This window comes from Neolamprologus brichardi, chromosome 1 (assembly GCF_056152115.1).
Source record: "Neolamprologus brichardi isolate AB-2024 chromosome 1, ASM5615211v1, whole genome shotgun sequence".
Lineage (NCBI taxonomy): Eukaryota > Metazoa > Chordata > Actinopteri > Cichliformes > Cichlidae > Neolamprologus > Neolamprologus brichardi.
Genome location: NC_142104.1, coordinates 43,541,752 through 43,566,530, shown reverse-complemented (window position 1 = coordinate 43,566,530; position 24,779 = coordinate 43,541,752). Strand labels below are relative to the sequence as shown.

At 40.8% G+C, this 24,779-nt stretch overlaps 1 protein-coding gene across 1 annotated transcript; it reads left to right on the top strand.

The window, feature by feature from the left end:
* Window positions 1–7,042: 7,042 nt before the first annotated feature.
* Window positions 7,043–24,636, top strand: il16 (interleukin 16). The gene is made up of 8 exons (XM_087842866.1): window positions 7,043–7,114; window positions 14,279–15,378; window positions 16,657–16,793; window positions 16,986–17,145; window positions 20,108–20,209; window positions 22,545–22,776; window positions 23,089–23,217; window positions 23,375–24,636. Exons 2-8 carry the CDS (start codon window positions 14,479–14,481, stop codon window positions 23,539–23,541), a joined length of 1,827 nt encoding a protein of 608 aa, XP_087698992.1. The 5' UTR covers window positions 7,043–7,114; window positions 14,279–14,478; the 3' UTR covers window positions 23,542–24,636.
* Window positions 24,637–24,779: the final 143 nt, after the last annotated feature.

Here is a 24,779-nt window from a genome sequence, read left to right as displayed (position 1 = left end):
CATGTGCCAAAGAATCAACCACAGTACTCCATCTCATCACTCTCACATGCCTCCAACAACCATGGCAGCAGAGTTATCAGAAAACCTCTGAAGAGGCAGGTCTCTGTGCAGTGGCTGAAGTCTGTGGTGTAGAGGGTGAAGAGGGAGGGGGGGAGGACAGTCCTTTGTGGTTCCCCTGTGTTGCTGATAACCTGTCAGGGAACTAGTGTTGAAGATGCACATTGTGGTTTTTCTGTAAAGCAATCAACAATCCAGGACACAAGAAAGGCATCCAGCGGCATGTTGTCAGCTTATCACCCAGGAGTGTCAGCCTGATGGTACTGAGTGCACTGGAAAAGTCGAAAAACATGACCCTCACAATTAGGGATGCACCGATACTGGTATCGGGGCCGATACTGTAAAATGTGTGTGTACTCATACTCGTAAAAGTTAACCGATACCATGAACCGATACTAACTTATTTCATTAATCAGAGGGTGGCTTGTCATTTCTGTTGTAGTTTTTTAGATTGACCACTAGGGGGACATCCTGCACTAAACAGGCACAGGGTTAGGCGAGTGAGACTGGCGGCTCCAGATAAAAAAGAGAAACTGGAGGCTGCTGTAGCTAGGCTAAACAAAATGTCAGCAGTGTGGAACAGCCAACTTTAACTTAGGTTTTGGAAAAGCGAAGAAAAATGTTAAGAGAAAATCCACGGGCGGTTAAAATAACAGAGGCTCGACTCATTTTATCGCTCTGGATGACCAGCCAATGCCGGCCGTGGAAAACAGGATTCTTCTCAGCATACTCGAGCTGCGATATGAAATTCCCAGCCGCCCACACATCAGGGAGATAATGGTGCCAAAACTTTCTGAAGAGGTAAAGACGAGCAGTGTGTGCGCGATGTCAGTCCTTGGTTTAACGGCACAGTGGACTGATGATCCACGGGCAGATGAGGAGTTCGTCAATGCCAAATACTTTCGTTATTTTGTTTGTTTGTTTATAATATGGACACTCAGCAACAATTTTAAAAGTTTATTTTATTTTCAAACTTAATTTGTATTTATTTTATTCCAAACAGAAGTGTTTATTATTCTGAAAGCTCGAGACAGTGCCAATAGTTCAGTGATATTTTGTTAAATTACAATGTGGAGACTCTGCAATAATTTAACAGAAGTGCTTATTTTTTACTTGAAATTTATTTGTGGTCATTTTTATTAAGATTTTATTTTTTATTGGCAGAGAATAAAATAAAACCTGTCTTCCAATTCATTGCATTTGTGTGTGTGTGTGTGTGTGTGTGTGTGTGTGTGTGTGTGTGTGTGTGTGTGTGTGTGTGTGTGTGGTAGAAGTATCGGTTTTTGTACTCTGTATCGGCAAGTACTCAGATCCAAGTATCAGTATCGTATCGGTTTGAAAAAATTGGTATCGTTGCATCCCTACTCACAATGCTCACAGCTGGTCATGATGGGCGGAGACAAGGAATGTGTTTCCACTATTGCAGATAGGTGGCAATCTATCCATCATAGCATTGAGGGTGATATTAAAGTCACCTGGAACTATGACTTGAGGTTATTTCCAGTAAAGTTTATCAGCAAATAGCTGAACAATCATAAATGACCTTTAGGATTTGTATATGTGAGCAAAATGCCACCATTAAAAGTTTTTTTTTTTAACATTAAAACACCTGCTGAATGCTCTGAACCATGAGAAAACCACAGATCATTACCTCATTGAGTTCTCCAAAAGTTAACATCTTTTGAGATAGAATAAGATTCTTCACAAAAACAAGAATTGGTATTTAGATGCTTTGAAACATAATTAAAGCCTTGTGTTTATGCATGATATATATGATGTATTTGAATATTTCTTAAACCGTTGGCATTAAATGAAACAACAGACACATAAATGGAACCTTTTCCAGCAAATTACAACAAATAACAAGAATATATTTTAAATAGGAAACTTAAATGTATAAGACAGTTTGCTTTTACAGACATTTGAATCTGTGTCTGGGTGAGTTCCTGTCCAGTGTAATATGCAGCCTCACCTTCATGACCGCTGGCCACAGCTGCATCTGTTTCTTTATCAGCTGCTGTGACAGATAGTCAGCAAAGCGGAGTTTGTTTCTGCTTACAGTTGGATGGTTTCTTACAGCTAAATATCTTTCTTGTACGTCATGGTATCCTGACAAAACTTGGTTTAGAAGTTTGAATTTTTTCACCTGGTGGTGCAAATCTACTTTCAGTTCATCATCTTCACAGGGTCTTATAATCTCATTGCAGGTTGGTTTGGGAAACCAAAACGGCCACTGTCAATATGTGACATATTGAAATCGCGTTTGAATTTGCGCTTGTTTTTTGCTTTCAATTCAATTAAATCCAATTCAATTTTATTTATATAGTGCCAAATCACAACAAAAGTCGCCTCAAGGCGCTTCATAGATACAGAGAAAAACCCAACAATCATATGACCCCCTATGAGCAGCACTTTGGTGACAGTGGGAAGGAAAAACTCCCTTTTAACAGGAAGAAACCTCCAGCAGAACCAGGCTCAGGGAGGGGCGGGGCCATCTGCTGTGATTGGTTGGAGTGAGAGAAGGAAGACAGGATAAAGACATGCTGTGGAAGAGAGACAGAGGTTAATAACAGATATGATTCAATACAGAGAGGTCTGTTAACACATAGTGAGTGAGAAAGGTGACTGGAAAGGAAAAACTCAATGCATCATGGGAATCCCCCGGCAGCCTACATCTATTGCAGCATAACTAAGGGAGGATTCAGGGTCACCTGGTCCAGCCCTAACTATATGCTTTAGCAAAAAGGAAAGTTTTCAAGAGCTCAAACTCTAAAACGTGTCTTTGAGTGGTTCTGTTTTTGCACTTCTGTTACTTGTTTGTACAGTTCAGGTTGTGTATGTGGATCAGGCAGCTGAACTGTGATGTATTTGTTTATAAAATCCAAAACAGTCTGATCATCATCCACAAGAACACCTTAAGAGGAAGTGCATGTACATGAAATGATCTTGTGGGCTGGATATAATTGAATGTGACCCACAAGATATGTTTGACAGCCCAGATTTTAAGGCTTTTGCATCATTTAACAGCTGTGTTAAATGATGCTGGAATTAAATTGTTTCTATCGTATTCAAATTTTGCTAATCTCTTGTATTACTGTATTACTAATATTCCTACACTTACCAGCCAAAGCACCAAAGGGATCAGATTTCTGGGGAGATGACAAACCCATTACACCATTTTATAATCCAATCAAACTGACTGAGGAGGCTCCAGCAATGTTTGTGGTATTTATATCAGGTTGTGCAGCAGAAAGCAGGACCCAATCACAGGACTTGCTGAATGGTAACAGTGAGTTTATTTACAATGCAAAAAACAACAAGGTGGAAACAGTTCCAATAAATCTTGAATCCCTCTGTGATGACAATCCCAGCTCCAGATGCAAACAATCCGTGGTTGTTTGGAAATTGGAGTCTATTAGATAGATATGATACAAACCACTGCAGCACAGTACCTGTAATACCTACAGCATCCCCATCCCCAACAACAGCATCCAATACACAATCAACACAAGGCTCCAGCCTGTCTCTCTCAACCACCCAGGTTAGGAGGGAACTGAGGAGGATTAATGGCAAGAAGGCAGCGGGCCCAGATGGCATCAGCTCGAGGGTCGTCAGGTCCTGCGCGGACCAACTGTGTGGGGTGATGGAGCACCTCTTCAACCTGAGGCTGGGGAGAGTCCCACAGCTCTGGAAAACCTCCTGTGTTGTACCAGTGCCAACGACTTCACGCCCCAAGGACCTCAACAGCTACAGGCCGGTGGCTCTGACATCCCACCTGATGAAGACCCTGGAGCGGTTGGTCCTGGCTCGGCTTCGACGCCTGGTGAGCTCATCATTGGACCCACTTCAGTTTGCCTACCAGCCTGGCATTGGAGCGGATGATGCTGTCATTCACCTCCTACATCGTTCCCTCGCTCACCTGGAGACCACTGGGAGCACTGTGAGAATCATGTTCTTTGATTTCTCCAGTGCCTTCAACACCATTCTTCCCACGGTCCTGAAGGACACGCTGGAGAACTCTGGAGTGGACCATCACCTCACTACCTGGATTTTGGACTACCTCACCGACCGACCACAGTATGTGAGGACTCAGGGCTGTGTCGGACAGGGTCGTCTGCAGTACGGGGGCCTCACAGGGAACGGTTCTGGCTCCGTTCCTCTTCTACACTGCAGGCTTCTCCCACAACTCCACCCAGTGCTTCCTGCAGAAGTTCTCTGATGACTCTGCAATAGTCGGCCTCATCACTGATGGGGACGACAAGGATACAGAGGACTGACACAGGACTTTGTGGACTGGTGCAGCTGAACTACCTCCAGATCAACACCAGTAAAACCAAGGAGCTGGTGGTAGACAGGCACAAGCATTCTCCACTGCAACCACTGAACATCCAAGGTATGGACATTGAGGCTGTGGACAGCTACAGGTACCTTGGTGTAGGGATGCAACGATACCAATTTTTTCAAACCGATACGATACCAATACTTGGATCTGAGTACTTGCCGATACAGAGTACAAAAACCGATACTTCAGAATAATAAATAAACACTTCTGTTTGGAATAAAATAAATACAAATTAGGTTTGCGAATAAAATAAACTTTTAAATTATTGCAGAGTGTCCATATTGTAAACAAACAAACAAAATAACGAAAGTATTTGGCATTGACGAATAAACTCCTCATCTGCCCGTGGATCATCAGTCCACTGTGCCGTTAAACCAAGGACTGACATCATGCACACACTGCTTGTCTTTACCTCTTCAGAAAGTTTTGGCACCATTATCTCCCTGATGTGTGGGCGGCTGGGAATTTCATATCGCAGCTCGAGTATGCTGAGAAGACGGTGCAATCCTATGTTTTCCACGACCGGCATTGGCTGGTCATCCAGAGCGATAAAATGAGTCAGAGCCTCTGTTATTTTAACTGCCCGTGGATTTTCTCTTGACATTTTTCATCGCTTTTCGAAAACCTGAGTTAAAGTTGGCTGTTCCACACTGCTGACATTTTGTTTAGCCTAGCTACAGCAGCCTCCAGTTTCTCTTTTTTATCTGGAGCCGCCAGTCTCACTCGCCTAACCCTGTGCCTGTTTAGCGCGGGATGTCCCCCTAGTGGCCAATCTAAAAAACTACAACAGAAATGACAAGCCACCCTCTGATTAATGAAATAAGTTAGTATCGGTTCATGGTATCGGTTAACTTTTACGAGTATGAGTACACACACATTTTACAGTATCGGCCCTGATACCAGTATCGGTATCGGTGCATCCCTACCTTGGTGTTCATCTGAACAACAGACTGGACTGGACTCAGACGCCCTCTACAGGAAAGGGCAGAGCAGGCTGTACCTGCTGCGGAGACTCAGGTCGTTTGGAGTGGAGGGCCCACTCCTGAAGACCTCCTATGACTCTGTGGTGGCCTCTGCTATCTTTTATGGTGTGGTCTGCTGGGGTGGCAGCATCTCTGCTGGGGACAGGAAGAGACTGAACAGGCTGATCCGCAGGGCCAGCTCTGATCTGGGATGCCCTCTGGACCCAGTGGAGGTGGTGAGTGACAGCAGAATGGAGGCTAACCTGTCATCCCTGTTGAACAACATCTCCCACCCCATGCAAGAGACTCTGACAGCACTGAGCAGCTCCTTCAGTGGGAGACTGCGGCACCCACGGTGTGGGACGGAGAGATTTCGCAGGTCTTTCCTCCCCGTTGCTGTGAGACTCCACAACAAAGACGTTAACTGATCAAACACACATATCCACTAATGTGCAATAATCTTTTCTGGCATCGTTGTATTTTTACTCAGTTGTATATAGCATTTGTATTCTATGTTTTTTCTTATTGTATATTTTATTCTATTTTATTCTACTGTATATAGTATTTTATTTTATTCTATTCTGTAATGTTGTGTACTGTATTTATTCTTATTGTATTCAAATTTTTGCTTCATAACTTTTGCACTGTCCACTTCCTGCTGTGACAAAACAAATTTCCCACGTGTGGGACTAATAAACGTTATCTTATCTTAGCATGCTCTAATCGCTCTAATAGGATATTATGGTCGACAGTATCGAACGCTGCACTGAGGTCTAGCAGGACAAGCACAGAGATGAGTCCACTGTCAGAGGCCAGAAGAAGATCATTTGTAACCTTCACTAAAGCTGTTTCTGTGCTGTGATGAGCTCTGAAACCTTCAAGCTTAAATTGGGTGCTTTCTGTGTTTAAGAAGCAATTTGAATGATGAAAGCTGAGAGGGACACACTCATGCAAAGCGTTCAATGAGGTGAAACCAGTTTCTTTTGTTTCTTGCTGTTTTCTTGTTTTGCTGTATTGGCCTTCTGCTTTGAGACATCCTCGTCTCATCGTTCATGTTTGTTTAGCAAACAGCGTCTAAGCTTCGTGCCCATATAAGGAAGTTGAAAACATGCATGCGAGATGAAACTGACAGATCACAATCGTTTCACTTCCACTCTGAGTTCCTACCCTGAAATGTATCAGCAGAAACGGCTGCCATCTTACTGCGCTGCCTTTTCTTAGTGCGCTAAACCTGTGTAAGTAACCATGTTTCTCTCAGTGCACTAATGATCCTACAGATGCAACAAGTGACCTACATGTGACTCACTCCACTCCTCACGCCTCCTGTAGCTCTTCATCAGTATATAAAAACCTGCAGAAGATTCTGGGATTGTATGTGAAGAAATGTGACTTTCATTTGTTTGCTACTGAAAGCTTGCTGTGTGGTTTGGCTAACCCTGTCAGTTAACAGCATTGTATTTTCCCTTTATTAATTCATTTAGTTTTTGCATTGATATCGCCATGTCTGTGCATGCATGTGTGTGTGAAGGTATTGATTCAGTCAAGTAACAGTTGCTCAGCTGAATGTCTGAACGGAAGTACGGTACGTCGTTGCACCTCTCTGTGGTTGCTGCTAGAGAAGTTCTTGTGATACAATGCTTCCTGTTTGTGAAGCAGGAAGAAGAACGTGAACACTCGAAGACGAGCAAGGGTTTCGCTCGTGCAGACGTCGTGCTGTGCAGTGACAACAGTCGAGATACAGGACGGAGACAAGGTACTGTTACCTGTTATTTATCCACATAAATGCAACTATAGAACAAGCTGACAATGCAATTGTTCCAAAAATGTTACAGCAAACTCAGCCTGGTGCTGCGGTGGTTAGCATTTAATCAGAAAGTAAAAGACAGGATTCGTCTTTCTCTGTATAGTTTGTCATACGGGATAAATACATCACAAAACACACAAAACATCAACACACCCGTAAGCACCAAACAAAAAGAAAAGCTGTGACTTTATCCAGGGCAGCAGCAGTGCTCCTAATAACAGGAGCTGTACTAACATTGTCAGTGATTGTCAGCTGCTTTCATTCTTCAAGGAAGAAAATCAAAGGAAAGGAAACAGATGAATCCTTGGACCCTGGTGTCCTTTTCTGTTTACTGCTGTCAAAAACAAGCAAAAGAGGAATGATGATACGTGGGTATATTAGTCTTGACAGCATCATACATACTTTCCTGATGACATCATGCAATGCCAAAGATGTCAACTAAGGTTGGTTGTAAACACTTATGTACGCCTGACACAAATCATGAGAATTTGTGAGAATCATTAGAATCACCTAATAATCACACAGCGATCATCGTATTAGACAGAGCATTTCAGTAGAGCTGAAACAAAATATGACCACAACATTGTTTTTCTGCATTGTATAAATTCATATTAGTGTTCTCAGCTAGCATCTCTCTGGTTTGATACGAACTGAAAGAACATGTTACGTTAACTTTTTTTTTTTTTTAATGTTTATTTATAAGATTTTAAGTTCAAAGTTACATAACGGCACACCAGACAAAGGACATAAGATTCAAAAACAATAACATTTAAGCACAGAAAAAACAGAAACCAAACACAACAAAAAACCCAAACAGGAAAACAGGAAAGAAAAGGAAAAAAAAATAAAAACAAAATAAATAAATAAAAATACACCAGTTAGCCAGTACAAATCAAAAGTTCAAAAGAAACACCAGTGTCCAAAGAAGATGATCTTCTGTGTGAGGTTAGACAGGGCAACAAAGAGTTCACCAAGACCAGAAGATGTGGGAAACATGTCCAGGAAGGAATCAGGGTCCGGCAGAGGTGCAGTTTCACACAAACACAAAGTGCAGTCAAATGGGTTAAAGTTTATGTTAAATTCCCATTAATATGATTGAGAAAAGGGCCCCAGATTTCGACAAACTTAAAATGGGTGTCAGCCAAACGATAACGAACCTCTTCAATATACAAACAAGCAATCATCTCACGTAGCCAAACCCTGAACATGTTACGGTAACATTTTTAATAACTAATAAGATTTATTTTCAACAACTGACACAAACCAAATACACAATTCTCTTAAGTATTGTTATTTGTATACATGTTTTAAAAATACACTCAAATTAACTGGCAATCAAACGATGTGCACTGTTTAACAGTGCAAATGGTTTTGCATTGTTAAACAGTGCTGCACTGCACTGAGTGCTGATTTGCATTGTTTTATCAAGTCAAGTCAGGTCAAGTGGCTTTATTGTCATTTCAACCATGTGCAGTGGTGCAGTACAGAGTGAACGAGACAACGTCGCCCCACAACCACGGTGATAAAATGTGTCAGACCAGCGTTGTTTTGTGCTTGTGCAAGAATAAAACAACGCAAATCAAGGCTGATTACTAGCAGCAATTTCTTTTCTATCTCGTATATTTCTTCAAATAAAAATATGAGGTAGGGAGTTGTCCAGTCTAACAAATACATTTTCTCAATAATGACGCCTGTAAGTCAAATGTGGAAAAACAAAAAACAGTGCAAAGTGTGTGTTACTAGCTGTGTTAATTATCTACCTTTAACTCCCCAAAATCTTCAAGAAAATGTACATTTTAAATAAAAGTTAAAAAAAAAGAAAGTTTCCTTAAAAATGAGGAAGTAGTTGGGGTTTTTTTTTTGAGTATTTGTAGCACCAATAACAGGGAAATGTATGTTTTGAAAAAAACTACAGTTTAACAGTGAAAATATGTCATAATATTAACAAAAATGTTTAATGACGTTATTTTATATCTGAGATAATGAAGAGAGAGGTTCCTGGTCAGTTTGAGATGCCACATTTGTTTTCATTTATATGCTGAAATACAGAACAAAACTCTGTCTTAGCTTATATAGTGTGTGTGTGTGTGTGAGGTGTGTGTTTCTGTGTGTGAGTATATTTCACTGCGCGTGTGGATAGGTGGGTAAGAAAACTGCCTTGGTATTTTTGAAGGTGGTGAGAGTGGTTTGTCATGTTAGTGGACTTTATTAGGACCTGTCAGCGTAGATTTCCCTGCAAACTGGTTTTATCTGGTGGCTGTCGCTCCGTAGGTCGGTGGTTTGATAACTTTGGCCAAGATACTAACCCCTGTCGCTCTCTGATACGTCTTCTGGAGTATGTGTGTAAATGTTGCATAGTAATCACCTACAAAGTGGATTTATGTTCCTACAAATGTATCTGTCCGTATATACTTTTTGATTGGGGGAGAGAGGTTTTCACCCACGTGAGACACATGGTGGGACTAAGGACTAGGGATGGGTATCGAAAACCCGTTCTTGTTAAATGAATGTCGTTTTTTTAATTCCGGACTCGTGAATCTCAACCCAGCAGCAGCGGTAACGTTTGCACGTCCTCTCCCATTAATGCAGGTAAATAATCAACTAACAGTGCATATTATGTTAGCGCGATCTGCCTTATTACAAACCTGCCATTACTGTGCGTTTAGGTAAACATGATGAGACAGAGTCTGGCTCAGATGCTGGCAGTTGTCGCTGCAGTCTACCGTAGCGTCTCCTTTCAGGCAGGATAGACGAATGTCACCGAGCAGAGACTCAGTTTGTGGTCAAAGGCTTGAACCCGTTTGCCACAGCAGATGATTTTCAGTAAGTGAATGTGTTTAATTGTAGGCAGGGACATTACTGGATATTCTTGTGTAATTGCTACAGAATAATTTATGTTATACTTTGTTATTGCTGCAGAAGAATATTTATTTTATTATTTTACATTTACATTTTTTCCCTGGGGACCCTGTGACGCCCCATTGAAGAGCCGTATGCTGTGGATCTCCTAAGATCTCACTGTTGGGTTTGTAAGGCCATGTTACTGCTAAATTTCTATCTTGTTCAAAGAGAAGATAAAAAACAAAGTTCTAAGCTAATCGACCTTAGTGTTCTCCTTTTTAAAAAAGAATCGATAAAGAATCGAATTGTTAAACAGAATCGAAAATGAAATCGGAATCGTGAAAATCTTATCAATACCCATCCCTACTAAGGACAGAGTCCGTCTGATAGGGGCCACTGTATGGGGGCCAGTTTTTTGGAGTATCTAAAGTATCTTTAAAGTGCCTTTAACAGATAACCACACTCTCTAACTTTGAGTATAATGTGAAATTAGGGAGCTTTTGTAATGTCTAAACGTTCTCAGAGCAATTGGTGGACAGTCCCAGATTTTAAGACCTAGTGTCCAACCCATGCTCTAAATAGTGTCCTTAAGAGTGATGGGTCCAGGACTATCTTAGGGACACTCCCAATAGGGCTGAAAATCTGGGACTGTCCACCAATTGCTTGGAACTGAAGAAGCTTCCTGGATGAGAGGTGAAATGTTTTTAGATGAGTTAATCAACTGAAGATGTTTGTTAAATTGCAAAGCAGAGGGGTCCCTGCATATCAAATGGATAAAGGATTTTACACTTTTGGTATTTACATCAAACTGTGCAAGTTAATTTGGGTACAGAGGTATCTGAACCTTTTTCTGTATCTACAGAAGTCAGACAAGGTGGATTATTGTATTTGTATCTTGATGATCTTTCTGTCAAGTTAAACGATTGTAAGACTGATTGTACGGTGGGCAACCTTCTTATTAATCATTTAATGTACGTTGATGATGTGGTCATTTAGTCCCACCACAGTGCTGATTACTTAAGAGTTTGTGCTAGTTATGGTGCCCAGTATGATATTGTGTTCAACCCTAACAAAGAGTGTTATTGGGATTGCTACAACTAAGAAGCATCAGAAACTACAGTGGTTTGCAAAAGTATTCGTCCCCCTTGAACTTTCCCACATTTTGTCACATTACAGACACAAACATGAATCAATGTTATTGGGATTCCAGGTGAAAGACCAACACAAAGTGGTGAACACGTGAGAAGGGGAATGAAAATCATACATGATTCCAAATATTTTTTACAAATAAATAACTGCAAAGTGGGGTGTGTGTAATTATTCAGCCCCCTGAGTCAATACTTTGTAGAACCAGCTTTTGCTGCAGTTCCAGCTGCCAGTCTTTTAGGGTCTGTCTCTACCAGCTTTGCACATCTACAGACTGAAATCTTTGCCCATTCTTCTTTGAAACAGCTCCAGCTCAGTCAGATTAGATGGACAGCGTTTGTGAACAGCAGTTTTCAGATCTTGCCACAGATTCTCGATTGGATTTAGATCTGGACTTTGACTGGGCCGTTCTAACACATGGATATGTTTTGTTTTAAACCATTCCATTGTTGCCCTGGCTTTATGTTCAGGGTCGTTGTCCTGCTGGAAGCTGAACCTCCGCCCCAGTCTCAAGTCTTTTGCAGACTCCAAGAGGTTTTCCTCCAAGATTGTCCTGTATTTGGCTCCATCCATCTTCCCATCAACTCTGATCAGCTTCCCTGTCCCTGCTGAAGAGAAGCCCCCCCAGAGCATGATGCTGCCACCACCATATCTGACAGTGGGGATGGTGTGTTCAGAGTCATGTGCAGCGTTAGTTTTCCACACATAGCGTTTTGCATTTTGGTCTCATCTGACCATAATCTCATTTTAAGTGATCGAAATTTGGTGTGCTGCCATGACAACGTCCTTTCACAAAAACCTCAAAAGCTTTGCATTCCAGCCTTTCTGTTCACTGAAGATCACGTTGATCTGATGAAATCCCTACAAGGAGTTTGTTAAAGTACGAGGTCCAGAAATGGCGAGATATGTCGCCAAAATTAGTCAGTAGACTCAAAATGTCTGACTTCCTGTTGGGTTCTAAGAGAGTCTATGAGACGGCTCTAAGAGACTGTTTTTTATATGAGGCTGTCAGATTTCAGATGTATAGATTAAACACAGTGCAGGGGCTGCTTTTTGTTTTTTAAATGTTGTAATTGTTTGTAATTTTGCAGTTTTGTCACTTTCCAACCAAAATTCACTGAACCAGCAGCAACAGAAGACCAAGACTGCACCTCATGCCTGATAAACATTGTTATGAATTCTCTCTTACTTTGCAGTTTTGCTTCCACCAGAATAAAATCCCATTTCCTGCACAGCTCTATCTCTCAGTGTACTTTGAGGCCAGTTTCCCATGCTTATTACGCACTGGTCTGCTGTTGTGTGCGGTGTTGTCGGCGGCTGTTTTTGTTTTGTTTGTTTGTTTTTTCCCTAAAAACGACCTCTGACAAGAAAACCTAATTCCTGCTGTTCAATATGGGAGAAATTTCTACTTTCACAAATTATGCCAAATTGCAAATCCTAAGCTGTCTCCAATAAAACCTCTGTAACTTTGTTTCTGTTTTCACTTTCTACTCTAGAAATTTCATGTTTCTTACAACAGTTAAAAAACAGAAAAAGAAGAAGTTCAAAGATTCGTGCTGACAGATTTCTTTATTTACCACAGCAGCTTTTTCTGTATTTATTGGGGCGATCGTGGCTCAAGAGTTCGGAGTTCGCCTTGTAATTGGAAGGTTGCCGGTTCGAGCCCCGGCTCGGACAGTCTTGGTCGTTGTGTCCTTGGCCAGAAGGGCCGATGGCGCGATATGGCAGCCTCGCTTCTGTCAGTGCGCCCCAGGGCAGCTGTGGCTACAATGTAGCTGCCTCCACCAGTGTGTGAATGTGTGGATGACTGGATGTGTAAAGCGCTTTGGGGTCCTTAGGGACTAGTAAAGCGCTACACAAATACAGGCCATTTACCATTTATGTAGAAAAGCAGTTAAATATGTAACTTCTTTAGATTGGTCAGGCAAGTGTGGTGTATGTAGCCCATGATGTAAAATTAGTTTGACACCCCTGAACTAGATATAACAATTCAAATTAAGTCTTATACAATTTGACATTACAGTGTCTACAGAAAAATGCCTTACAAAGAAGTTGACATACACTAACTAACCCAAGAGGTCTTTCTTAACCCTTTAAAGCCGGTCAGAGCAGCACGCTCTGTTTTGCGTAACTATTTTTAAATCCCGGTAGCTCTGCAACCACGTGAGCTAGCGCAATAATTTTTTTTGCATATGAAACCGGAGGAGTTGTACTTACATCTTATGCCATCAGCTTGTCCTCGGTCACAGTTTCCTTCCACATATAGCTTTGCAAAAACTGCATAAAAAGCACTTGCAGCAACAAAAACATAATATTCCAGAAACACGCTTTGCCGATCCGAACAGCTGTTCATAACACTTCCTACGTCCATCAGCGCGAACTATCGCATGTCCTCCATGACCTGCCCGAAACCGGAAGTGACGTCATTTTTGCAGAAATGTAGTTTTTTTTTTACCATCAGGGCCTCATGAGCCTATACTGGTGTTTTTAAAAGTTATCTTTGACTTTATGACTTTCTGTGTCGTTTCTGGGATGCTTAGGACTCATATTGCACTGCTGGAAATAGTTTATTTTGATGCATATGCTGCTTTTTTGCAAATTTGCGCTATAATATTTATTTTCGTTTTTCCTGCAGTATATAGAAATTGGTGTATTTCAAAAATAAAACTATGAAGACACTCAAAATAAATTTCCTGTGGTGGGAAACTATTTTGTGCAACTTTTTTGTATTTACAGTTTTGAGGGATAAGCCTCTTAAATTTCTCTAACTAGAAATATATGTTAAAAAACAAAAACGATTTTCAATTTTTTTGTAGTTTATTGCACTTTTTTGCAATTTATGTAATTACTATGCACTTAATGCAGACATATTATTAAAATTTAGGCTGTAATGGTTGTATTGATGCATATCAACTTGAAATGCTCCCAAAAATGGCTCCACAACATGTAAAAATATAATATAAGCTCTGGCGGACTTGGTTCTATGGTAGGTCTTAAAGTGTTAAGCTGGTGGATTTTAAGACGCATCCACCTTTAAGTTAAAACTATTTAGATTTTAAGTTTGTGACATGAAATGTTTCAAATGCACAATAAATTCTTTTGTTTTTGTCTGTGTCTTTTGTGCAGGTAGTTCATCAGCTGCTCACTGCTCACAGCCAAAGAGAAAAACTCTAAAGAGACAGGCCTGTGCTGATCACCCTATCCAAGAACAGCTCTGGGATCCCTGGCTTCACTAGAACACCTCCTCTGAAAAGCTGCCCGAGAATCACTACCCACAAGTTACAGACAGCAGAGTCACTGTTAATGTTCACGGCCTTTCTGCTACAATGAATGACGAAGAGAACGTCCTTGAGGTCGATGACACAGTCACAATGACTCCTGAAAATGAATCTGAAACTCCTTCAGAACTTAAAAAGGCGCCTCCAGTGGCACCCAAACCTGCCTGGTTTCGCCAGAGTCTGAGGAAAATTAAGGATGAGCAGGACCAGAAGACGCAAGCAAAACCATCAGAGCAAACATCTGCTGCAAGCTTCAGCAGAAACTTTGGTATCAGATCTGCATCGTCTGCAACCAACCAATCAATCAAGCAAAGGATTCACTCTTTTGAGACTTTTTCCAGTCCAGAAGCTCCAGAAAAGGGGAGCAACAGAAGACCATTGGCTCCTTCAACAACCCTCTCTCCAGTGGAGAAGGGATCCCGAGACCCTTGCTCTTCCTACTCGGCCTCAAATGGAGATAATGTGAAGAACAAAACTGAATTTTCCAGAGAGATCCAGTCCAGAGATCCAGCACCCAGTAAGGAGGAAGACAACATACCTGCCGCTGTTGCGCCCTGTGCCATTGCCTCAACCAGCAATGAAGCTCGTCAACAAACAACAGAAAAGTCCTCTGAAGATGAAACTCCTTTTAATCAGTCTACCACTGATTCCATGTATTCTCAGACTATCAGCACGGATGTGGAGTCAGGGATGAATGATTATCAGTCTGCTCCAGTGCATGACAGCAGTGAAGCCTTACCCACCAAACTGGAGTCTGAGCTTGAACGAGTGGATTCTGAAACATCTGTGAGATCCAATCAAACTGAAGGTCTAAATCCCTCTGACTGGACCGAGGAGGAAGGAAAGCTGTCGAGGACTACTCGGAATGCTGCTCCGACCACAGAGAGTAACACCGTGAGCAACCCAGAGAGTGAAAGCTTGGGGAAGATAATTACCTTCAGTAATCAGGTAATCTCACACATGGGGGAAATATTGTGTTTATTTTATATAGTCAAGGCTGAATATTCCCAAGTTTGGGAATATTCAGCCTTGACATTTATCAGTACAACATTATTTTGTTCCTCTACCAGCTTCGCTTACATGTGAAAATGGACAGATACACAAATCAACAATCTTTTTGTGGTGTTTGTGAGTAGGAGTGAGTGCCTTTGTATTTTTGTTTGTTACCAAATGTATTTGATAATGGTGGGGAGTCATTATAGCGACCCCAGGAGCCAGAGGCAGACAGAGAAAGATCCGGGCCATCCATAGCCCCAGGAGTACAGAAGACATAAGACCACACATACTGGCTGTGTGTCCATCCCAGCAGGAAAAGGAGGGAGGCCCCAGATGGGTTACCCATGGCCTAAGAGCGAGTCTCAACGAACCACAGGCGACAGGCAGTTGACCCCATCAGAGGCCCAACAGCCTGGCACGAACCACCTGGCACTTTCTACAGGACTGGATATAAAACCAGTAAAAGTCCAGAGCCTCTGCGCTTTATCTGAGGATGATGGGAAGTGACTCTACCATCACACAAAGCAAACATCAGTATAAGAGTGTTCCTAAAGTGCTGGGTTTGTTCATCTACAGTAGAGAAGGAGATTTCTCTCTGAGGGAGCCCCTGGTGAAGATTATGAATCCTAGTTGATCCCTGATGAGCTCCAGTTTTCCTGATGTTTCTGAAGTGATTCCTCTCAGTGGGTCAAAGGAACATCTGACACAGGGCAGGTGTGATTAAAGAAAGGGAGGACGTTTCTTCAACCTCTGCACCCAACAAACCCAGCTTGGTTGTAATGGTCTCCTTCACTCGTTTTCCTGCGGGGTGGATGTATGTTGTGTATCTGTTGTGTGTGCTGTTACACCCCAAAACCAGAGAGCAACGCAAAAAGACATTGCACCTGCTTCCTGGTCCCAAGGAAGGACCAAGGCTGCCACAGAGTTTGCAGTTTTACAACAACCAAATATTTTATTAGTCTGGTGGGCATCACCACAACAACAAACAAAAGGCTCTAGAAATAAAACAAAACTAACTTACCTATCACGAGGAATCCTCTTACCTGTCTCCATAACCTGAACAGAAGAAGGGGTTTTGAAAGAAAAAGGCTTCCACATAAATCAGCAAAGGTCGATTTACAATATACAGATTCAAAATATTTGTTGGACTTTCCGATGTAATTGTCTTTGTATGTTTACAGTTTCACCACAAAAATAACATGATTTTAAATTTGTGTGTTTTTGTTACAGGTGTCACAAGCATTGATGACCGTCTGTGGAGGTAATCCTTCCTCCACAAACCTGCAGGACTCCTCTTCACTGGACTCCATTAACCAGCAGGCGTCTGATCTAGCCTTGGACACGTCAGGCAGAGGATTCTCTTTCAGGTATCGCTTCAGTTGAGACATGTGGACATGCAAAATGCACTGCTTTATTATTTAACTTAACAAATACTCCCAGTTTAATCAAAGAAGGAGTAGTTAATTTTTAAAAACATGCTCAGTTCTATACTTGTACCTATGCTTGCACTCATGGGTACCTGACACTGATCTAATGCCTTTTTGTCTCCATAAATACAGCCTGTTCACTTTGAGGGAGTGCATCACTGATCGAGGGGAGGGTGGAGTTCACAACGAGACTGCTTCTGCTTCTGCGCACTCTGTCATCTCAGCTATCAATTCACAGGAAATACAGACGATGATTCAGGAAGTTGAGGCTTTAGATGAAGAAACACTGAAGGTAAAAAAAACATGTCGTATATCACAGTTCCATTAATTCACACCATCTTTAGAGACAAGTTGTAAAAATTGTAACATTTTCAGTTATACATCATTAAGTAACAAAATGTAACTTTAGTAATGGAGACAAAAAAAGACTGAAATAAAATATCTTCCTCCCAATTTTCTGTAATTAAATCCAACCCACCACGGCTTCCTGCTAAACAACAACCGAAAGGAACAAAATCCTGTGGAGACCGCGGACATCTCCTGCACTGCAAACAACAGAGGGTCTAACCAGTGATCCCATTTGCATACATCCTCCTGAATGAACTTAGGAAAAATTAACTTTAAAGTACAACTTTAAAGTTTTACTCAGTTCCTTCACCAGCCTGTCAGTCTGTGGGTGGCAGAACAGATTTAATGCCCAGTAATTCATAGAGAGGCGGAAATGGTGCGCTCGAGTGCAGTACAGTAACGTGTTACTGTAATCCGATTACTTTTTTCAAGTAACGAGTAAAGTAAGGGATTACTATTGCAAAAACAGTAATTAGATTACCGTTACTTTCCCGTAGGAACGCTGTGTTACTGCGTTACTAAAACCGTGATTTTTTGCGAGAATGTCTCATGACAGTGACGTAAGCGAGTGCGACGTTCGTGACAACAGCTGTGTGCAGATCAACAATGGATCATATATCGAGTGCAGAGAGAGTATGAGCGTGCAGCGTTTAAAGCGTGGAAGTACTGACCTTACTTTGAGTTTGATTCCATAAAAAGTGACAAAAACATTAGTGTCCGTTGTGCGTGGGAAGAAAACTTCTTTTTACAGCGAAAAAACCCCTAAACTTCCAAACAAGCACAGAGTAGCTACGACGTAATGGGAAACTCACAGAGAAACTCGCGGATTCTTCCACTGACCGCTGCACACCTGCACCAGGGTAAACCTCTGCCTACCCCACTCCTGCTTTACAGGTGAAAATAGAGCAACAGGGCCGCTAGTCTTTGACTTTATTTATTTTCTGCTGTGTTTTACTTGCATCTATTTGAAAGACTGAGTGTAAACACACAAAAAATATTTTATTTTATGTGCTGGAATGTGCAGAAAATAGGTTTAAATGTTAAACTAATTTCTTCCAGTCAGAGAATGGTGCATATAATTAAATTTTTACTTGATGCATAAAGTTAAAAGATTAAAACTAATAAAACAAGTTTTAAAAAGAGACTTTTCCATTTGATTACATTTTGTATGATGATTATGCAGAAAAAGTAGAATTGGGCTGAAAGATCTATCACTTTATCACCTATTCAGGTTGTAAATCGTGTTTTTAAAAAGTAACTAAGTAACTAAGTAACTAAGTAATTAATTACTTTTGAAAATAAGTAATCAGTAAGGTAACAGGATTACTTTTTGGGGGAAGTAATCAGTAATTAGTTACTGATTACTTTTTTCAAGGGTCTTTATCTTACAATATAAAGCATCTTGAGGCAACTGCTGTTGTGATTTGGCAGAATATAAATGAAACTGGATCAAATTGAAATAGATATATAAGTGAATGCCTGCAAAATAAATTTCATGGCAAATGGTAGAAATCTGCCACGATGCCACGGATACGCCTTTCAACAAAAGCTCAAAAGCATCATAATTTAACATCACCCAAGTATTGGGCCAAATATTAGGCTGGTCTGATATTATCCCTAGGAGGAGTTTGAAAATGTGTGACCACAGGAAATGATCAAATTGGTACTAAAATGTTATCTTTAATTCAAATTGGTGGACTTTATGTTGGGTTTGGGTCATTTCATCCAACCTGCCATATTACACATGTGTACGAACATTCATTAACATTTACATAACATTAACATTTGCTGCCATGATGCCAGGTCTCTCTTGGAAATGAGATTTTTAATCTCAATGAGATTTTACCTGGATAAATAAAGGACTAATAAACATTGCTCAAACTGTGTGCTACATGTCTGTAGTACTTTGATAAAGATGTTGTAAGTGGCACTATTGAGCAATTTTGAAATGCCCTTGTCCAAGACCAATAAAGTACACATATTGTCACCAGACATGTTGAAAGGATTTAACATTTCTCTTGAACAATACGTTTGCTACTTGTGTGTATAAATAAAAATATATTTTATTTATATAGCGCCAAATCACCACAACAGTCGCCTCAAGGTGCTTTATATTGTAAGACAGACCCCACAATAACACATGCAGAGAAAAACCCACCAATCATATGACCCCCTATGAGCAGCACTTTGGTGACAGTGGGAAGGAAAAACTCCCTTTTAACAGGAAGATGATTGATTTTGTTGAAGCACGCTGTGCAGTTTGTCTTCTGGAGATGAATTTTCCTATATAATAAAATGCTGCTAGATTTTCTTTACCACACAGTATCATACATGCTCTAAATATATTTGCAGTGTCATAGTTTACTGGATTCTGCTATATTGTGTAGGATATTGTAGTTGGTGTTTGGAACAAAATGACAAGGATGGTTGTATTTCAAACCTGTTTTAAATTGGCCTCTGACAATGTATTATATTATACATATTTTAATATTAAATTATACCCTACTGTGAATCTAACAACTTTCCTGAAACTAAATATTAAAAAAAAAAAACAACTCAAAATTTAAATAAGCAAGTGCAACATTTTATATGCATAAATATTACATAAATATTACATAAATATTTATGTAATAAATATTAAATAAATATTACATATACACGTCCCTACACACTGCTCCCTGGGTGCCCAATGCCTGCCCATCGCTTCACTGAGTGAATGGGTTAAATGCAGAGAGGAATTTCCCCACGGGGATCAATAAAGTATACATTATTATTATTATTATCATTATTATTATTATTACATGTAAAAATATTACATTTGAAAAACATGGTCCAGAAAATAGAAAAATGTGTTTGAAAAAATGCCTTAAAAATGTCCGCTCAAGTAAACCTACATCTTTCCACAGCAACTCGTGGACATCCATGTAGTGGTTCTTCATAAAGACGAGGGAGCTGGGCTTGGCTTTACCATTGCTGGAGGGTCTGACCTGGAGAACAAAGCTGTTACTGTAAGATACACACTACACATTTCTATTACTGAATTGTAATCTATTTTTTACAAAGTGTTTTTCTGTCTAATGTGAAATAAAAACCATTGCAACTGTATTCACTGAAAAGTTGGCATTAGTTTAAAATGCAGCACAAATAATGAGCAATCGAACCCTGTGAATATCCACTGAAAATAATGTTTAAAAGAAAAAATGAAACAGTGGTTGACAGTCATCGAATTGCAAGCCCACATCGACTGATTGCTCAGCTGATATTCTGTGACGTATTCAGTTGGCTTCACCAACAGATATATCCGTCACATCTGTTGGTGATAATGAGCCATACCATCCATCCATTCTCTTCCGTTTATCTGGGCCTGGATCGCGTGGGCAGCAGCCTAAGCAGAGAAACCCAGACCCCCCTCTAGCTAGCCACCTCCTCTAGCTTGTCCAGGGGAACACCGAGGCATTCCCAGGCCAGCCAAAACATGTAATCTCATGGGTCTGCCCCTGGGCCTCCTCCCAGTGGGACATGCCGGACCACTGTACCCAGGAGGCGCCCAGCAGGTATCCTTGCCAGAAGACTGAACCACCTCCACTGCCTCCTTTCAGTGTGGAAAAGTAGCAGCTCTACTCCCATAGATGCCCCCCTGGCAATCTCCTGCTCCCCTCACTCGTGAACAAGACCCCGAGATACTTAACCTCCTTCACTTGGGCAGCAACTCGTCACTGACCCAAAGTGGGCACTCCACTCTTATCCAATCCATGGCCTCAGACTTGGAGGTAGTGACACTCTGCTGCGAGCCACTCCAGTGTAAACTGGAGGGAAGCACCTGATGAAGCCAACAGAACCACATCATCTGCAAAAAGCAGAGACGAGACTCTGAGTCTCGTCTCTGCTGAGTCTCGTTACTTCCATCACGTGGCTATGCCTGGAAATTCTGCCTGTAAAAATTATAAACAGAACTGGCGACGAACTGCAACCCTGGCAGAGTCCAACACCCACTAGGAACAAGTTTGAGTTATTACCAGCAGCTGTATAAGAACTGAAAAGGCTCGTTTAAATTTTGAGTCTAATAAAAAATGTAATGAGGTAGTGAAGCTGTCATTTCAGGCTCGACTTTCTCTGATCCTTAGTGAAGGTAATAAGTGGAGTTAGGACTTCTCCTTATCTTGTAATTCAGCATTAGAAGTTCTTTACTAATAGATTCATGTATTCATATTCAAGTAATCGAGTAAACAAAATCTGTTCATCTGTTTACCAGTACTCCGATACTCCAATCTAGTCAGGATTTGTGCTATCCACAGTGTGTTGGTCAAATCTATTCAAGTCAATTCAATTTTATTTATATAGCGCCAAATCACAACAAAAGTCGCCTCAAGGCGCTTCATAGATACAGAGAAAAACCCAACAATCATATGACCCCCTATGAGCAGCACTTTGGCGACAGTGGGAAGGAAAAACTCCCTTTTAACAGGAAGAAACCTCCGGCAGAACCAGGCTCAGGGAGGGGCGGCCATCTGCTGCGACCGGTTGGGGTGAGAGAAGGAAGACAGGATAAAAGACATGCTGTGGAAGAGAGACAGAGATTAATAACAGATATGATTCAATGCAGAGAGGTCTGTTAACACATAGTGAGTGAGAAAGGTGACTGGAAAGGAAAAACTCAATGCATCATGGGAATCCCCCGGCAGCCTACATCTATTGCAGCATAACTAAGGGAGGATTCAGGGTCACCTGGTCCAGCCCTAACTATATGCTTTAGCAAAAAGGAAAGTTTGAAGCCTAATCTTAAAAGTAGAGATAGTGTCTGTCTCCTGAATCCAAACTGGAAGCTGGTTCCACAGAAGAGGGGCCTGAAAACTGAAGGCTCTGCCTCCCATTCTACTTTTAAATACTCTAGGAACAACAAGTAGGCCTGCAGAGCGAGAGCGAAGTGCTCTAATAGGGTGATATGGTACTACAAGGTCATTAAGATAAGATGGGGCCTGATTATTTAAGACCTTGTATGTGAGGAGCAGGATTTTGAATTCTGGATTTAACAGGAAGCCAAAACAGGAGAAATCTGCTCTCTCTTTCTAGTCCCTGTCAGGACTCTTGCTGCAGCATTTTGGATTAACTGAAGGCTTTTCAGGGAGTTTTTAGGACTTCCTGATAATAATGAATTACAGTCGTCCAGCCTGGAAGTAATAAATGCATGAACTAGTTTTTCAGCGATCTCATCTAACAAAACAACAATAAAACAAATATGAAATCAACTTCTCCCAAACTGTGTTCAGGCTAGTTCTACCTGATCTCTGAATTTGCTGCTGTTTCCTGTTTGTGTCTGCGTCTCACTGATTATCTTGTGTTTAGGTCCACAAAGTGTTTCTCAGTGGCCTGGCAGCTCAGGAGGGCACAATTCAGAAAGGTGATGAGATATTGTCTATAAATGGACAAACACTGTGGGGTGTCACGCACACTGATGCCACCACTGCTCTGCGTCAGGCCCGCAATCTGAAGCTGGCTGTCGTTGTCATCTGCAAGAGAGTCGTGGAGGAGGGAAGAGAGGAAGGAAGCTGCAGGAGTGAAGAGCCAAATCCTGCTGGTCAGTCAGACAACTGGGAATACATTTATTATCCCCAATTTGTTTTAGCAGAAATCACACAACCATCAAGAAAATGCAATACTTCCAAAGAATTGGGAATCTGTGCAAAATCAATAAAATCAATGCAAAGACTGCAAATATCATACACATATGTTTTATTCACAACAGAACACAGAAAACATCAAATGTTTAAACTGAGAAACATTCACAAAATGTATGCAGACATAACTCTGTAGGCTTATCCAGGTCAGAACAGACATTTTTATTATAAATACTATGCAGGCTACATATACTCTGTGTTTGCTGTCGCAGTGGAGGAATGGGGCGCTCCAATGAGTGTGGAGCTGGAGAAATGTGCTGGTGGTGTTGGCTTTACTCTGGAGGGAGGAAAAGGCTCAATCCATGGAGACAGACCTTTAGTCATCAACAGGATCTTTACAGGTGCACTCACGAGGCTGGCAGTATTCACGAAAACTTTATCACAAGTGTTTCTTTCGTCGCTTATTTTGGGAAAAAACTGAGTTTGATTCCAAAAAAGAAGAGCAGTAATTGTAATATTTGGACAGTTATTAAAAAAAATGTCTTTTGGATGTTTCAGGGGGAGCGGCAGAGCAGAGCGGTCTGCAGAGCGGAGATGAAGTGTTGCAGGTCCAGGGAATAAGTCTGCAAGACATGACTCGATTTGAGGCGTGGAACATGATCAAGGCTTTGCCTGAAGGACCCATCACAGTGGTCCTCAAGAGGAGGCTGGGGGCTGCAGAATGACCGGCACAGCTTATGGGCACTGATTGAAGTAAAAAACAAAAAAACAAAAACAAATACCCCAGGACAAACAAACAAAAACAACAAACAAACAAAAACAGCAGCCTCAGTAGCAAACAAGGACACAGATGTTGGACTTTTTCTCTTTTTTGTTTTTTAAAAATCTCATCAGGTTAATAATTCTTTTAGTTTTATACCAAAGACATTGCAAATGTTTCATTTTTATGCAGTAATTTTGCATCTACTTTGAATTTCAGAAGAAAATAGTGAAATTTCACAAGTTGTTGCTTTTCAATCTTGTGGCGAGAAAAAGGAAACGTCGCACACGTGCAAACAAGACAAACTGTCAAATTGGTTAAAGAAACACACACAAAACAATATTTCTCAGAATTAAAGGACAACTGCACATCTCGATAAATAATACAAAACTCAGTTAATTGGCAAGGGTTTGAACACTGCAAGGTTCGTTTTGCTTTAACTCGCTTGCTTAATGATATTTGTACAGGAAAAGCTTTTAATGTGGCGACAAACAAGATCAATTTGGAATCTGGAGGCAGCTCAACAGCTGCAGGTACCTGCCTACTGCTGCAGTAGCTTGACCCTGAATCTTATTAAGAGATTAAATTAATTACAGAAATTGAATTTTATTTTTAAATTAATATTATTAAAAAGAGTTTCTGTGCTCACAGTCTAAGTCATGTGCCTGAAATAACAATATTAATGGTCATAGAGATGATTAAGATGATCACTAGTGTCTTTGCAAATTTGTGAGGACATTTTTTTGCTCCATGACACCTACAGAGTTATTTAGCCTGTTTGTTACATCTAGAATGACAAGTGTCACCATTGTCCAATCATATATGCCGTACATAAACCTGAAATTAGACACTGGACTACATTTGAAGTAGGGATGCAATGATACCAATTTTTTCAAACCGATACGATACCGATACTTGGATCTGAGTACTTGCCGATACAGAGTACAAAAAACGATACTTCTACCACACACACACACACACACACACACACACACACACACACAAATGCAATGAATTGGAAGACAGGTTTTATTATATTCTCTGCCGATAAAAAATAAAATCTTAATAAAAATGACCACAAAAAAATTTCAAGTGAAAAATAAGCACTTCTGTTAAATTATTGCAGAGTCTCCACATTGTAATTTACCAAAATATCACTGAACTATTGGCACTGTCTCGAGCTTTCAGAATAATAAATAAACA